Source organism: Meles meles, chromosome 10 (genome assembly GCF_922984935.1).
Source record: "Meles meles chromosome 10, mMelMel3.1 paternal haplotype, whole genome shotgun sequence".
NCBI lineage: Eukaryota > Metazoa > Chordata > Mammalia > Carnivora > Mustelidae > Meles > Meles meles.
Window position 1 is genome coordinate 91,278,271 of NC_060075.1, and position 16,728 is coordinate 91,294,998.

At 34.5% G+C, this 16,728-nt stretch overlaps 1 protein-coding gene across 1 annotated transcript in view; it reads right to left on the minus strand.

Moving 5' to 3' along the window:
* The window catches only part of COG5 (component of oligomeric golgi complex 5), a 294,754-nt gene that overhangs the window by 152,534 nt on the left and 125,492 nt on the right, over positions 1–16,728 (minus strand). The window contains exon 7 of the mRNA XM_046020510.1: positions 10,590–10,720. Within this exon, the coding sequence (XP_045876466.1) occupies positions 10,590–10,720 (131 nt within the window). The remainder of the gene's footprint in view (positions 1–10,589; positions 10,721–16,728) is intronic.

Consider the following 16,728-nt stretch of genomic DNA (forward strand, 5'->3'; position numbering starts at 1 on the left):
GCTATCATAGCAACTCATTACTTTGTAAATTGATAATAAAGGTGGAAAATTTAAATATTTACTGATCATTTTAAAAAGGAACTGTAGTTCAGGGTAACCAAATTTCCTGAGTTGATGAGTGAAAGTTCTTCTTTACAAATGAATCACAGCTAATAAATACAGAGGAATAACAAAAATAGAAATCACTTTCACATTCTCCAATGAAAAATATAAAATGATTTAGACAAAAATCATCAATAGATGTTAAAACTACCAGTAGAAAGAGTGACAGGCAATTAAATATTCTCGAGGTGCCAAAATATCCGCCAATTCGCAATGAAGTAATTCAATGAAAGAAAAAATAACCTTTTTCAACAAAAGGTGCTCAAACAACCGCATATCTCTATGGAAAAAAATGAACCTTACACTTAACATAAAAATTAAACGATAAACTCATAAATTCTCAAAAAAACACAGGAAGAAAGATTTGCAACTTTAGGGTAGGCAGCAATTTTATATAACATGCAAAAAAAAAAAGATAAACTGGTCTGTCAAAACTAAAAAAATTTGCTCTTCAAAAAGATGATATCAAGTGGGGCAAAAAGGTAGCATTATTCTTTCTTTCTTTTTTTTTAAATACATGGCTTGAATGCATCCTTGATCCTGAGATCAAGACCTGAGCTGAAATCAGAGTCAGACACTTAACTGACTGAGCCAATCAGGGACGCAGGCAGCATTATTCTCAATAGCTAAAAACCTGTAACTAATCTAATGTCCATCAACCTATAGATACATTAACAGTGACTATATCCACAGAATGGAATATTACTAAGCAAGAAGAGGGTCACTTATGCATGCAACAACAAAGATGAACCTAAATAAAACACTGTGCTAAGTGAAAGAAACTAGATGCCTAAGAATACATGCTGTGTGGTTCCACTTCCATGAAATTTTAGAGAAAGTCAGATCTATGGACACGGAGAGCAGATCAGGGATTGCCTGGGCTCGGCAGTGGGAGAAGGGACTGACTACGAACAGGCACGAGGGAATGGTTTCATGGTGATAACAGTTTTCCAAAAAAGTGTGTTGTGAGATGGTTGCACAATTGTACAAATTGACTGAAATTCATCAAACTATATGCTAAATGCATGACTGTTATGGTATGTTAAATTACACCTCAATGACAATGCAAAAAGAAAAAAGGCAAGCCTTAGAAAATATTTACAATACTGTAATACAATAATGCTGTCACATATGTGACAAAAGATCTGTATCCAGAATACATTAAGCATTCTTACATATCAGTAAGAAGAATAAAATAAACTCTTTAAATACCGAGCAAAGAACTTTCATATTAAGCATTTGGGAAAAGCTGGTCACATCAGCTAATTAGGGGAAAGGCAAATTAAAACTACAATGAGAATCTACTACCTCCACCTGTTAAAATGACTAAAATCAAAAGACTCCCAACATCGAATTTGGTGAGGACCTGGAGAAACCCTAATCTACTCAGGTGAGAATGTGAAAAGATAAAGCCACTCTGGAAAATTGCTAGTTTTTTTAAAAGTAAATATACCATTCTTTGCAAAAACCCAACCATTCTTGCATTTGATACTTACCCAAGAGAAATGAAAACCTATGCTGACACAGAGACTTGTACTTGACTCATGGCAGCCTTATTTACATAGCCTCAATCTGGAAATAACCCCAAGGTCTGTTAATTAGTAAACAGATAAAAGTACTTCAACTAAAATGGAATAATAATCTGCAATAAAAAAGGACCAAGCCACCAAAGCATTCAACATGGATTGATCTCAAAATAATTATGATGAAGAACAGACATGTTTCTTCATCATGTCTTCATCATGTCAGACATGTCTCATGTTTCTCAGACATGAGAAACCACACTATGACTTTGGTTGTATGAAACTGTAAAAAATGCAGACTAATCTTGAGTGACCCAAAGTGGTTACCTGTGTCTTTTCTTCTGAATTACAAAATAAAAATTTAAGTATTTGCTACTATAATAAAAATCCAGCATTAGATTGTTTAAATTAAGTAAAAATCATTTAAATAAGAGTTGCCCAAATAAAAAGTTCTGAGTTTTTGAGAAACAGAAAATAATTACACAAATTTTAGACAAAGAACAGGGATAGATTCTATGTGAATATAATAAAAATTTAGTCAGTTATTGAAAAAATTATTCACAGGGCAGTATGAAAATGAAATGCCATTCAGTGAACTGGAAAACTATGGAAAGCTATAATGCCAAAAGACCCTACGGCTGAAAGTAGACAGTTAATTAGACTGAATTAGAGTGAATCTACACTAGAAGATAGCAACAAAATTAAATCTAAAAACAAAGTAACCAATGTTACTGTAGGTTGTTCATGACAAGAAAATGTATCAAAGAATAAGAAAATAGCATGAATACATAATGTAGAAACAAAAATAACAGTACCACTTTACATTTGGCATAAAACAAAAACAGAGCAGTACCATATGATAATGAAATGCTACAGAAGAGAATGGGGTTGTGAAGAGAAGGAAGGAAGAAAAATACTAAAACATACACGATCAAGAAAATAAAATGATTTAAAGCAAGGATCAGTATGCTTTTTCTTTAAAGGGCGCAAAAGCAAGTATTTCAGGCTTTCCAGGACACATATGGTTTCCATTGCATGTTCTTCTTTGTTTTTTTCAACCACTTAAAAATGCAAAAACAGTTCTTAGCATTTGGGCCATAACAAAATACAGTACCAACCCTTGATTTAGAGTGTTTAAATAAGAGTTTAAGTTAATTTCCAAATTTAAGGATAAAATAGCAAGCACAAGCTAAACAATAAGACTAAACTTCAGGGAAAACATTTAGAGATCAGTATCTTTTTAAGTTCTACAACACCAGGCCAGTCAAATTAATAACGCTACTATTATTAGTAACAACATAACAACATATTAACTATAGAAGAGTAATTTTTAAAATTATTATTTACACATGTCATAAACCTTATTTAAATGTAAATGTGCTTATGCAGATCTCTATTTTTTAAATTTTTTTTTAAGATTTTATTTATTCATTTGACAGAGATCACAAATAGGCAGAGAGGCAAGCAGAGAGAGAGGAAGGGAAGCAGGCTCCCTGCTGAGCACAGAGCCTGATGCAGGGCTCAATCCCAGGACCCTGAGATCATGACCTGAGCCAAAGGTAAAGGCTTTAACCCACTGAGCCATCCAGGCGCCCCTCCCCACCCCCGATCTCTATTAAATCTAAGGAAAGCTAACAGTGATAGGAGCAAACAGACAAATATTTGTGGGAGATGGGGGGAGTAATGACAAATTATCCACTGAGTTTAGTAAAGGAAATACATGAAACATTTAGCTCTGGGTAACTTGAAGAGCTCTTACCATAATGATCCTTTCAAATTGTTTCTTTTCAAGTTGAAGTATAATTGACATGCAACATTATATTAGTTCCAGGTGTACAACATAATGATATGATATTTGTGTATATTGCAAAATGATCATCATAAAGTCTAGGTAATACCATCACCATAGTTACAGATTTTTTTTCCTGTGATAAGCACTTTTAAGGACTATCCTCTCAACAGTACTGTTGTATTAACTATAGTCACCATGCTGTATATTACATTCTCAAGACATTTATTTTATACCTGGAAGTTTGTACCTTTAATTCCCTTCATCCATAGCACCTACCCATCCTGAAGTTGTTCATTTTGTGTCCAAAAAAAAAAAAAATGCTTTGGGAAAACTCAAAAAGTTAAAAATAGAATTACCATATGATCCAGCAATTCCACTACTAGGTATTTACCTAAAGAAAATGAGAACACTAATTCAAAAAGATATATGTACCCCTATGTTTACTGCAGCATTACTTATAACAGCCAAGAGAGGGAAGCAACCTAACTGTCCACTGATAGATGAACAGATAAAGTGTGGTGTATGCATACTATGGAGTAGCCATAGAAAAGAAGGAAATGTTGGGGTGGCTGGCTGGCTCAGTCAGTAGAGCATCCAACTCTTTATCTTGGGAACATCAGTTCAAGCCCCAAGTTGGGCATAGAGTTAACTTAAAAAAATAAAATTAAAATTAAAAAAGCTAAAAGAATGAAATCTTTCCATTTATCACAATATGAATGGACCTTGAGGGTATTAAGTTTAGTGAAATGTCAGACACAGAAAAACAAATACCATGTGATTTCAGTTCTATGTGGAACCTAAAACAAAAATAAAAACAAAAAACAAAACAGAAACAGACTCACAGATGCAGGAAACAAACTGCTGGTTACCAAATGAGGGAGGGATTGAGGGGGCAGGCAAAATAGGTGAAGTAGGTTAAGAAGTATTAACTTGCGGTTATAAAATAATTAAGTCATGGGATGTAATGTACAGGATAGGAAGTATAGTCAATAACACTGTGAGAACTTTGTATGGTGACATTAACTAGACTTACAGTGATCATTTCATAACATTTAAAAATATCTAATCACTATGATGTACACCTGGAACTAGCAGGATATTATATGTTAATTTACTTAAGTTTAAAAAATGAATAAAAAGAAGAATACTTCAACAAGAGTTAAAAAATTACTGAAACTCTGTATTTTGTAAATGGCAAAAAACTCAAAACCAAAAAGCACGTTGGGACCAAATATACAAAAGGAGTTTATATAGATTCAAATGTTCTAGAATTCATGAGACAAGCCAGGAAAACTTGCAGCAGCTGAAGACAGAAAAACTAGACCTTTTAAAGCAGATATCTAACTGCACAAATCAACTGACACCGAGTCTACTACTGGAGTTTGTTGGGCCAGCACAGAAGAAAAGCAATCACAAAAGAAGTGCTGCATGCTGAACTACCATAAGTAGCTACAAAAGAAATTTTTTTTTCTTTGTTCAACTTTGCCAGGAAGTGTTTTTGAAGCTTAGGAAATACTTAATTTCCACAGATCTTCAACACAACGCATTTAAATTGGTACCCTCTCTATGCTAGAAGCAAACTGAGAATTTTTAATTACAAAAGTAAAAAGGATTCATAATATCATAGTCACTGCATGCTATGGAGACATTTATCTATTGAACTTCAGTTCTACAATGTCATCTCTTAGAAAGGCTCTGTCTAGACCTCACTGTCACAGGACTGTTAGTTGTCAACTGAGAAGCACCAGAACCTTGGGCTCGCTTGACCAAGGAGGTTTTCTGCCTCAGGGAAAAGAAAGGTCCATGGATATTTACTTCCTAGCACTGGCAACAATCACCACAAGGGAGACCACTGCTGAGTACTAAGCTCTGAAAGAATAGATCACGTAGACCTTTGTCTTGATGACTTTTAAAGACAAGTGACTAAGTACATCATCTTCCCCCATCCTGGAAACTCCAGAAAGTCCTGCACTTGTTTACCGGGAAAGCTTACAATTCACAAGTTAAAGCCGTCTTTCTAATTAAAATGTCACCATTTCACTGTGGAGGCCTGGTATCTATGGTGACGCAGGAACTCATCCAGATCAAAATCTCTGTCACCTATTTTTGAAAGCTAGTTAGAGCTCGAGGTAATGAATCTGTTGCAATCCTGAAAATATCATAAGGTTCTCTCTTTCTTTGTCTGGCTTCTGTCAGTGAAAGATTCTGAGGATCAGTACAAAAGAGAGAGAGAGAGAAATTGGAGGAAAGGAAGAGCTGCGGATGGAAGCCGTATCAAGCCCCATGTTTGTGACAAAGATGGCCAAGTGAATTGGGAAGAATGTTTTTTCTAATGTGGTGATATGGTATGCTTCACCAGAAGATGCACACCAAGTCATCAATCCTTCCGAACTCTTAATAAAGAAAATGGTAGTGATACCTCTACGAATCTTTTCCATATAGAAATAATACAGCCTTTGTGAGGTTAGTTTACTTTCATATTTTTTATGCAGGAAGAAACAAGAGCTCTTCAATATCTCAGTAGTCATTTAGCTTATGTCTTCAAAAGAGAAATTATGAAAAACTATAGCAGAGATTTTGTGATACTACAAAGCTATTTAAAACCTACAAATGAAAATAGCACATTTAAGCAATTAACCAGGAAAAAACAGTGATGGTCAAGGAGAAATTATATCTACTAAAATTTTGGTTTTGGAAAAAGAATGCCAAGAAAATACACTAACTTTCTTTTAATAAAGTTAAGATTTATAACTAACTGACACTAAAAATGATGGCCATCACTACACACTCAAAAAGAAATCACTATTTTTGAGAAGCCAAATTAATGTCAGAAGTTGATTATTAAATGCAAGTGATGACATAAAATTTTTCAAAAGTTCCTTATTTATTGAAAATCTCTGCTCATGTTATGAGCCTATAAACTGATTAGTGTGCAGTATTTCATTATTGCAATAGTACTTCAAATTAAAATGCTGTCATTCTTTTAGTCTATATTTACAATAAATATTAATAATACACTTAACTATTTCTTTTTTAAGATTTATTTATTTATTTGACAGACAGAGATCACAAGCAGGCAGAGAGGAAGGCAGAGAGAGAGAGGGGGAAGCAGGTTCCCCGCTGAGCAGAGAGCCCGTTGTGGGGCTGGATCCCAGGACCCCGGGATCATGACCTGAGCCGAAGGCAGAGGCTTTAACCCACTGAGCCACCCAGGCGCCCCACATTTAACTATTTCAGTGACGTCTGATAAATGGGAGAATGTGATTTGAGAATGAAATAGATGCAAGGTACAGCATCTGTTTTAATGGGAAGTGGAAGGAGTATTTCAGGCCTAACAGGAACACGAAAACCCTGAAGGAAGGAAGAAAAGCAGGCATGTGAAAAACGAAAAGCAAGCCTGTGAGCCTGAAAAGCAGAGAACACAGGGGAAACTGGCATCAAATATGCATGTTTAAATGCTGATGAGAAGGAAAAGAACATAAGACAGTGGATAAAACAGAAAGGAGATGTGGAAATACAACGAGATAAGACACTGGGACCTAAGACACTGGGACCCCGAGCACAGGCAGCATGAGAGGTCCGTGTACAAAGCAGAAATTAAGAGTATCTGCTCAGGGTGAACTGGAGTGTGTGGCAAAGTGGGCAAGGATGATGGAAAGTAGAGAAAGTCTGAAATACTAACTGCAGAGAATAGGGAAAAAAAAAAGTTGGCCAGAGAAACAAAAATTCTGAGGAATACTAAAGAACTGGTTTAGATGAGTCATCAAATGGAGAATTCCCAAAGAAATTTTTATGGTATAAAAATTCTTCTCAACATAAATTACTTTGCAGATTGTCAAATACTTTAAAATATGATTATTTAACAAAATTAGAATAAAGTGCTTGGTCTTATTTAAGAAAGGTGGAAAGCAGGCATTCCCAGACCTTGATTCTACCACCTGCTAGCTGTGTAATCTTCAGCTAATTTCTTAACCTTTCCAGGGCTTTGTTTCCTTAAGTATACAAAGTGGATAATTATATCTTCCTCACATACTTATTCCTACGACTGAGATAACAAATATATAGTGACTAACCACAAATCCTGGCAAAGAACTGCATTCAATAAAGGTTAGTTTCTTTCTTAATTCCTGAACTGCTTGCTGACACAGCAGGATGACACCTCTGTCTTGCTGCTTTCTAAGAGGTAAGACAAAAGGTTCCCATATAGACTCCTTCCACCCTGTTTCCCAAGAAGCACTATTTCAGTAGCATCATTACTGATGACGGTTTAATGTCAGTTCTGCAAAGGCAGAAAGCTGACATCGTGAAAATAACCCAGAGGACTCAGGTCTGAGAGAGACAGACACATGTGACTAAATTCATTAATAAATGTTATAAACATGAATATTAATTTATACATGAGAAATACTGTAGAAATTGTAAAATGAACCAGAATGTTAATACTTGGCAGATTGGTACACTTTTCGCCCTTTAGGAAAATTATGTAGGAAGCCCAATTATTCTCAGGTTGGTTACTTTATATTTATAGAATCTAAACGAGACAAATGAATTGGATAATGTTGACTAATAAACGACAAACTTTGCTAATATAACCCATACAGCCTAAAAGAGAGATATTTCCATCTACTAGGCAGAATCTACCCTCCTTCAAACCACACTGAGACATACAAAATTATAGCTCCCTGTTGGCTGTTCTTCTCAGATCCATGCAGATCATCCTACATCTACCCATGAAGACACATATTTTTATTTTTTTTCTTCTTTATATAACTTAATCTCACTGATTAGACATGGGCCATTAGCTAAATAATGACAGTTATCTACTCTAATCATTTTTTCATTAACATTATACAATTCAAATTTTTAACACTATGAATATTTAAGGATACTAATTTCTTACAGGTTTATCAGTTCTACTTTAATTTTAATATGATTTAAAAATTGAAGCAAAGTCAAATTTGACAACTGCTAAAAGGTACCCAAAACAAAACATATCTAAAACTGAATTTAGTTAGGAAAAATTATCCTAGAAAATATTTTCCCACTTTAGATATGTAAGAACACAGCAAAAAATAAGCCTTTAAAAGTAACCATTCCTGGGGCGCCTGGGGGGCTCAGTGGATTAAAGCCTCTGCTTTCGGCTCAGGTCATGGTCTCAGGGTCCTGGGATCAAACCCCACAGCGGGCTCTCTGCTCAGCAGATAGCCTGCTTCCTCCTCTCTCCCTGCCTGACTCTCTGCCTACTTGTAATCTCTGTCTTTCAAATAAATAAATAAAATCTTAAAAAAAAAAAAAGTAACCATTCCTTTGCACCATATTAAAATCACCCACCCCTACTGAAAAATGGTATTTTAGTTAAACAAACTTTAGTAATGCTTCTTTTCTACCATTTTTTGCTTCATTCCCATGACTCTGAAATATAATAAAATACTAAGGATTGCAGACATTAAAGATATCAGCATACACATATACATATATATACATATACATACATAGCAATACATACTTCACAGGAAAAATTTTAAATAGAATTACATAAAATTTGAAATCTGTGAGGTACTGATAATATGGACATTGGATGAATATAAAAGGCTTGGGATCCTTCACTTTCTGAAATGTTAATTGCTACCCCTCTCACAACTAAATGAAATGGGCTGATATCAACTTTCTATAAAAATATTCATCTTAATTCAAAGTTGACATGGAATTCCTTGAATATTTCTCTGAGATTATCTTCTCTAATTTGATGTAGGTGAGTATCTTATTTTTTTTAACAGTGAGACCTACAGTCAGAACAATCTGTAATAAAGTAATTTTTACTTTACAGTGAGACCTAAAGTCAGAACAATCAGCAGCAGGTAAAACTCAGCTCCAGTATTCGAAGTTGGGATACTGGTTACCTTCGGGAAAGAAGGACAGCAGTGACTGTGAGAGGGAGTGAAGAGAACCCAGGAGGGCTGGGAGTTTCCCATTTCTTGACTGGGGCTTGATTTCACAGATGTGTTCACATGGTGGTATTTCACTCTATGTGCATGTATGTGTGTGGCATTTCATTCTGTATGTGCGTATCATCCATTCACTTTTCATTATGTATGTAATAATCAATGTCAAAAGTTTATTTTAAACAGTGATACTCAGTTATGCTTTTTAAATTTTAACCATGAAGAATCAGAAGTCAAACAAGTACCTTCCTGATTTAGAGACTAGAGAATAAAATGTTTATAAAATTATTTTGTCCAGTACAAATACACAAAATACACATCAAGTTTAAAGGATCCAAATAAAAAATAGACACTAATAATTATATTATTAATACAATACAAATGGAGAAAATATCTGGGTGCAATTGAAATGCAGAATAATAGATTACATCTAATTTGTTGATTCAACTACATCAATAACTTTGGATTTCTTCCACTACAGAATATTAAGCAACAGGAAAATGATACCTAGGAAATATCTCAAGCCAAAATATATATATATTTAAATTATGGCACAGATGGGGCCCTGAATGGCTCAGTCAGTTAAGTGTTTGCCTTCAACTCAAGTCATGATCCTGGGGTACTGGGATTGAGCCCCACATCAGGATCCCCTACATAGTGAGAAGCCTGTTCTCCCTCTCACTCTTCACCACTCTCCTGCTTGTGCTTTCTCACACTCAAATAAATAAATAAATAAATAAATAAATAAATAAATACACAGTGATTGTAAATGGGTGCAGGATTCTGGGATTAGAGTGCTTAATGTCTGGATCCAAACAATACCATGTGATAGCTGTGTGATCTTCGACAACTTAGTTAAGTTCTCAGTCTCCTCACTTGTAAAATGGAAATAACAATACTGACTCTTCTGGGTGGCTGAAAGGCTTAAATAAGTAACAGTGCTTAAGACAAAATAGGCATATTCAGCAGGTATTAACTGTCTAGCTACATAATTATATCTCATATTATATATATCACATACTAAAATCTTGCAATCTATTTTTAAAATTAGATAAACATATATTAAATAAAATTTCCCTATACTTACTTCATTCCCTACTCTACAATTCAAACTGTAGACATGGTTCCTCAGAGATGAGGGCATATATTAGTTTTTGAATCTCAAAGTCAAATCATCATCTGTCTTACAATGTACTTATCACATTAACAAAATGCTATTACTTTTATTACCTGTGTCTCTACACCCTGTTCCAGGAGGCGCTTAGCTTGATTTTCCACTTCAAGTCGAGCTCTTGCAATAAAAAGTAAATCATTTTCTATTACTTCTATTCCAGAAAGATCTATTCCTTGAGAAAGATAATCTATTAAAAAAAAAAAACACACACAAAAAACCACACACATTTAAGTATTTCACTATTGAATAAATATCAAGGTACTGAACTACCACTTTTGATTCTTCAAAATACATCCCTTTCCAAATTTTATTTTAAAAGATATAGTTATCCAAACATTTTCTATTTAATAAATAACTTTACTCCGGAGCAAAATATTCTAAATAAGATAGAGTTGATAAAGCAAGAATAGAAATCATAATTATAGTAAATTCCCAGTAACGTCAACACATTACATAAAAAGTAGTGTCAAATTTATTTAAATATAATGAAATATCCTGATCTTAAAAACCTTAGAAATCTGTTGCAAGACAGTTTTAAGTCATTCTATAGTAACAAAATATTTTTTGTTTGTTTATATCTAATTTTTTTTTTCAGCGTAACAGTATTCATTGTTTTTGCACAACACCCAGTGCTCCATGAAATACATGCCCTCCCTATTACCCACCACCTGGTTCCCCCAACCTCCCACCCCCGCCCCTTCAAAACCCTCAGGTTGTTTTTCAGAGTCCATAGTCTCTTATGGTTCGCCTCCCCTTCCAATTTCCTTCAACTTCCTTCTCCTCTCCATCTCCCAATGTCCTCCATGTCATTTGTTATGCTCCACAAATAAGTGAAACCATATGATACTTGACTCTCTCTTCTTGACTTATTTCACTCAGCATAATCACTTCCAGTCCCGTCCATGTTGCTACAAAAGTTGGGTATTCATCCTTTTTTTAAAAATAAACATATAATGTATTTTTATCCCCAGGGGTACAGGTCTGTGAATCATCAGGTTTACACACTTCACAGCACTCTCCATAGCACATACCCTCCCCAAGGTCCATAACCCCTCTCCCCCTCTCCCAACCCCACCTCCCCCCAGCAACCCCCAGTTTGTTTTGTGAGATTAAGAGTCATTTATGGTTTGTCTCCCTCCCAATCCCATCTTGTTTCATTTATTCTTCTCCTATCCCCGTAACCCCCCATGTTGCATCTCCACATCCTCATATCAGGGAGACCATATGATAGTTGTCTTTCTCCGATTGACTTATTTCACTAAGCATGATACGCTCTAGTTCCATCCACGTCGTCGCAAATGGCAAGATTTCATTTCTTTTGATGGCTGCATAGTATTCCATTGTGTATATATACCACCTCTTCTTTATCCATTCATCTGTTGATGGACATCTGGGTTCTTTCCATAGTTTGGCTATTGTAGACATTGCTGCTATAAACATTCGGGTACATGTGCCCCTTTGGATCACTGCGTTTGTATCTTTAGGGTAAATACCCAGTAGTGCAATTGCTGGGTCATAGGGTAGTTCTATTTTCAACATTTTGAGGAACCTCCATGCTGTTTTCCAGAGTGGTTGCACCAGCTTGCATTCCCACCAACAGTGGAGGAGGGTGCCCCTTTCTCCGCATCCTCGCCAGCATCTGTCATTTCCTGACTTGTTAATTTTAGTCATTCTGACTGGTGTGAGGTGATATCTCATTGTGGTTTTGATTTGTATTTCCCTGATGCCGAGTGACGTGGAGCACTTTTTCATGTGTCTGTTGGCCATCCGGATGTCTTCTTTGCAGAAATGTCTGTTCATGTCCTCTGCCCATTTCTTGTTTGGATTGTTTGTTCTTTGGGTGTTGAGTTTGCTAAGTTCCTTATAGATTTTGGATACTAGCCCTTTATCTGATATGTTGTTTGCAAATATCTTCTCCCATTCTGTCAGTAACAAAATATTTGCAACAAATATCCAGCATTTGAATAATTAATAAATCATGAAAATAATTTAGCATGCTAGAATTTATCATGCTGTCAGTTTATATGATTTTGCAGACCTAAGAGCAGCTTACATTAAAGGATTTTCATTATATCATTGAATAAAAAAATTTATAAAGAGGAATCAACTACTTATAGAATTAACATTCTATTTATAAAAGAATACAGAGCAAGACTCATAAAAAGATCTCTACAAATATGTTAATAACTGTGCATATGTAAAATTTGATAGTTTTTTAATTTTTATTTTTTGACTTATTTTAGACATATCTAAGGTAACTAAAATGCTAAAACTAAAGGTCAAGATTTCAAGATTAAGCAGCTTATTCACAGTTCTAAGACTCTATTTTTTATTTTAACAAGATAAATTATTTCTAAAAAACACAACTGCTTTATATAGATTACTTTGTTTTCTAGTTACTCAACAGAATATCAAATCTGTTTTTCACCATATTCTTTTAATTGGAATTGATTGTTTAAGTCTTCTTAAAATATATTTCAAGGACTTACATATTATCATCTTTTACTTAATAAGCAAAGTCACAGCATACTACCTATTGAATGCTAACTAACCACTTAGTTAACTATCCACTCCAATATCTACTGAACACTATATACATAGTCAGTACTACAAAAAATGACAAAAAGAAATGAAACAGAAGGGCAGCTGAACAGTGGTTATTGCTAACGGCACCTCAACCATAAGCATTTTTGTTAAATATGTATATTTAAAGGGACTTAAGCCTACCCCAGTGGAAAGAGTTTTGAAAAACCTCTAAATCAAACAACAACAACATCAAAACCCCCTCTAAATCATATGGGCTTAGGTTCTGCCTCATAATTTACTCATGAAGTGATCACAATCACAAGATATAGCCTCATTGAGCCTCAATTTTTTCACCTGTAAAATGTCAACAGCATATAAATCATGCCCTATGTAACTCTTAAAACTATCATCAGAATCAAAATAAGTTAACAAATGCCAAAGTACTTTATATACCAATACATTATGTAAATGTAGGGTGGATTATAATACACAAAAAAGTTTTTAATCTGATTTTTTTAATTTAAAATTTTATTTTTCAGAGAATTTTTTGAAAACTATATTTGACCCCAGTCATGGTAATGATCAATGAGGAAATGCTATGTTTACCCTAAAATACTTACTAGACAATATAGAATCAAACTATAGGCATGCACACAATAGAAAATAAGTATTTCCTTTTCAAACCAGTTATCAATGTGTTTCTTTTTTTCTGTAATCTAAAGAGGAAAAATACTGCAAGTAAGAAAAAAAGAAGGGGGCGGGGGGAGATACACTATGACGAAGAGATCTGTCTGGATTCTATTTCTTCCATATATATTTCTGAATATAAGTCTTGCCACCTTTGGTACCAGTTACTTTATTTGAAAAACAAAGAGATGGAGGATATAAACCTTAAGATTCCTTCCATTTATAATTTTCTAGAGATAAACAAAGCCAAAATTTGCTTTATTCTTATGAATGCTGATCTGTCACTCTGGAGACAATTCAAATCATTCATTCAAACCTTTTATTGAGTATCAAACATCTATAAATCACAGACACCAAAGAAATGAGCCAGACTTAATTTCTCACCCCAAGTAGCAAAATCTAAGAAAGGAAAACAAAGCACAAAGATGCAATCTCTGAAAGACAAAGATAAAATATATTATGCTAGGTGTTATGGGAACAAAAAGAAAGTAAATATTGTTTATGTTATCACAGTCTACCATCCAATAGGGGTGAGAGAATATAAATGATTAATTCCAATACTTATTTAAGGTAAACAATGGCCCCCCCATCACATTATCTAACCGACTCCTTCTCCCACTGCCCCATTCTGTTCATCCACACTGTATAATCACTTTAAAAATAATCAAAATACTAGACTTAGAACACAAAGGATTCTATTGCCTGGGAGGGAGAAAGGCCCTATTATTTTCCTTACTGATCACTCCACAAACCAGCTTTTTAATAAAAGAGGTTCAGTACAGGAAGGGGTGAAAAACAACAGAAAAACAAAGTAGCAACACCCCCCCCCCCCAAGCACCTAGCCAGGAGAGTGGAGGGATTACACCAAGTTGTCTGCTCTTGTTTAATTGTCCCATACAATGGCTATCAGTGTTTCAAGTCTTCACAATGTGCTCTTTGTGAAACATCTAGGGAATGGGGCCAAGGACAAGAAGATGATGATGATTCCAATAATAATAAATATAATTTTGAACACATAACATACGGAGCGCATTAAATCAGACACAAAATATCTTTTTATTATTTTATGTATACTTCCATTATATGTAATATTTTAAACAGACTTGCTAGAAATATTATTGAATTATTAAAAATTCAGTTGGCTAGTAGGTAGCAAAGAAGAATTTAAATCCAGATCTGACTTCCATCTTTTCACTAGATCATCCCAGGCCAATCCCACAAGCCTCAGAAAGAAGAGAACTTTATATTCAAAGGATAGATAGCATTCCTCCCACAGTACTCCAGTTTGCTCAGCGAATGAATAAAGATGTAAAAATCTTATCAAAATTAACTGGGGAGAGCGCCTGTGTGGCTCAGCGGGTTAAGCCTCTGCCTTTAATTCAGGTAAGTTTCAGGGTCCTGGGATTCAGCCCAGTATCAGGCTCTCTGCTCAGCAGGGAGCCTGCTTCCCTCTCTCTCTCTGCCTGCTGCTCTGCCTACTGGTGCTCTCTCTCTGTCAAATAAATTAAAAAAAAAAAATTAACTGGGGAATTAAATTAAGACAAGCTGGAACAATGACAGAATTAAAAATTCATACTTTGATGTTCAATAAAAAGGAAAAATTTTGAAATATATAAAATGTCCTAAAATGCCAAATTTTGAAATATGCTAGCATTAGTCACACTTTAACAATTAAACTTTAATAAATGTGGAGTACGCAGCCAGAATTACCTTTCTGTCACTTACTACTAATACCTGCTGAACCCTTTCCCGTACAAAAATATGTATGAAGAAACTAACAAGATCCTTTGGCTTTAACACAGCACCTCCTTAGAAGCAAGAAAATAATGAGACTACTTTTGATGGAAAAGAAATGATACTGGTCATCTCTTTGTTCAATTACACTGAGAAAAATTTAATCTAATATTTGAAGAAAAAGGAAATCAACCAAAACATCTGACACAGGTATCAAGAGGATGGATAACATAATTATAAGCAATTTTTTTTCAAATATACACAAAGTCTTTGAAATTTAAGGTACTAAAAAATAAATTCCAGTTTCCCCTATTACCATTGGCCTGGTCTAAAATACTAAAACTTCAGAATAAATTTGATATGCTTTGCCCCCAGTTAGTCACTTGATCTCAGTGATTGGTTCTTGTATTATTTCCTGGGACTACCCATTTCTTTTTATTTCTTTAGTCTTCAGACTAACCAATATCTCAATATACCATTTATCACTAAGATATATGCTTGTCATTTTAATAAACTTTCAGTGTTCTAATCAGTACTACACCTGGCTAGAAGAATAAATGTTCTCATGCTTCTCTCCCACTCATGAAATCTATGGCTTCCTATTAACTAACAATTTCTCTTTCTATTTTGCAACACAAATCCTCTTTATTGATTTCAAAATCCTCACTGCCTCTTCCGCTACCATCATCCTCCTTTGTTTAAAACAAACAAAAAGAAGGGTAATTATAGTTTGGTAAATGATTCAGTGCATTTACTTTTCATATGGTAGCACTAAATTATTGATTTGGAACAAAAGAGATGAGGGAAGGGTTCATGTGTAAAGTTGGGATGGTGCTTGAAGTCAGAAGAAATCAAAGAGGCTAAATCTTCATGCTTCATTATAGAAAGACAAAGAAGTTAAAAACTAAAAAGTGGAAACACAGGCAGGTTAGTTAAATATGGGGGGTAAATACCATGAGAATCAGCAAAAACGTTTTGAAATGACTGCCTCTGGGGAAAAGTAAAGGGTAAAGGCATTGTTATTTTTTAAATAATAAATCTTACAGAACTATTTGAGTATGCTATGCATATATAATCTTCTTAACAAATAAAACTAAAGAGTAAATTAGAAATAAAGAAAAATAATTTGAAAAATTAAAATAAGATGGCTAGCTTAAGAGAATAACAGAATTCTCATCTTCTAAATCAATGATTCTGCTTATGGGAATAAGTACTCATTAAAAAGAAAAAGTGAGTACATCAGGGTAG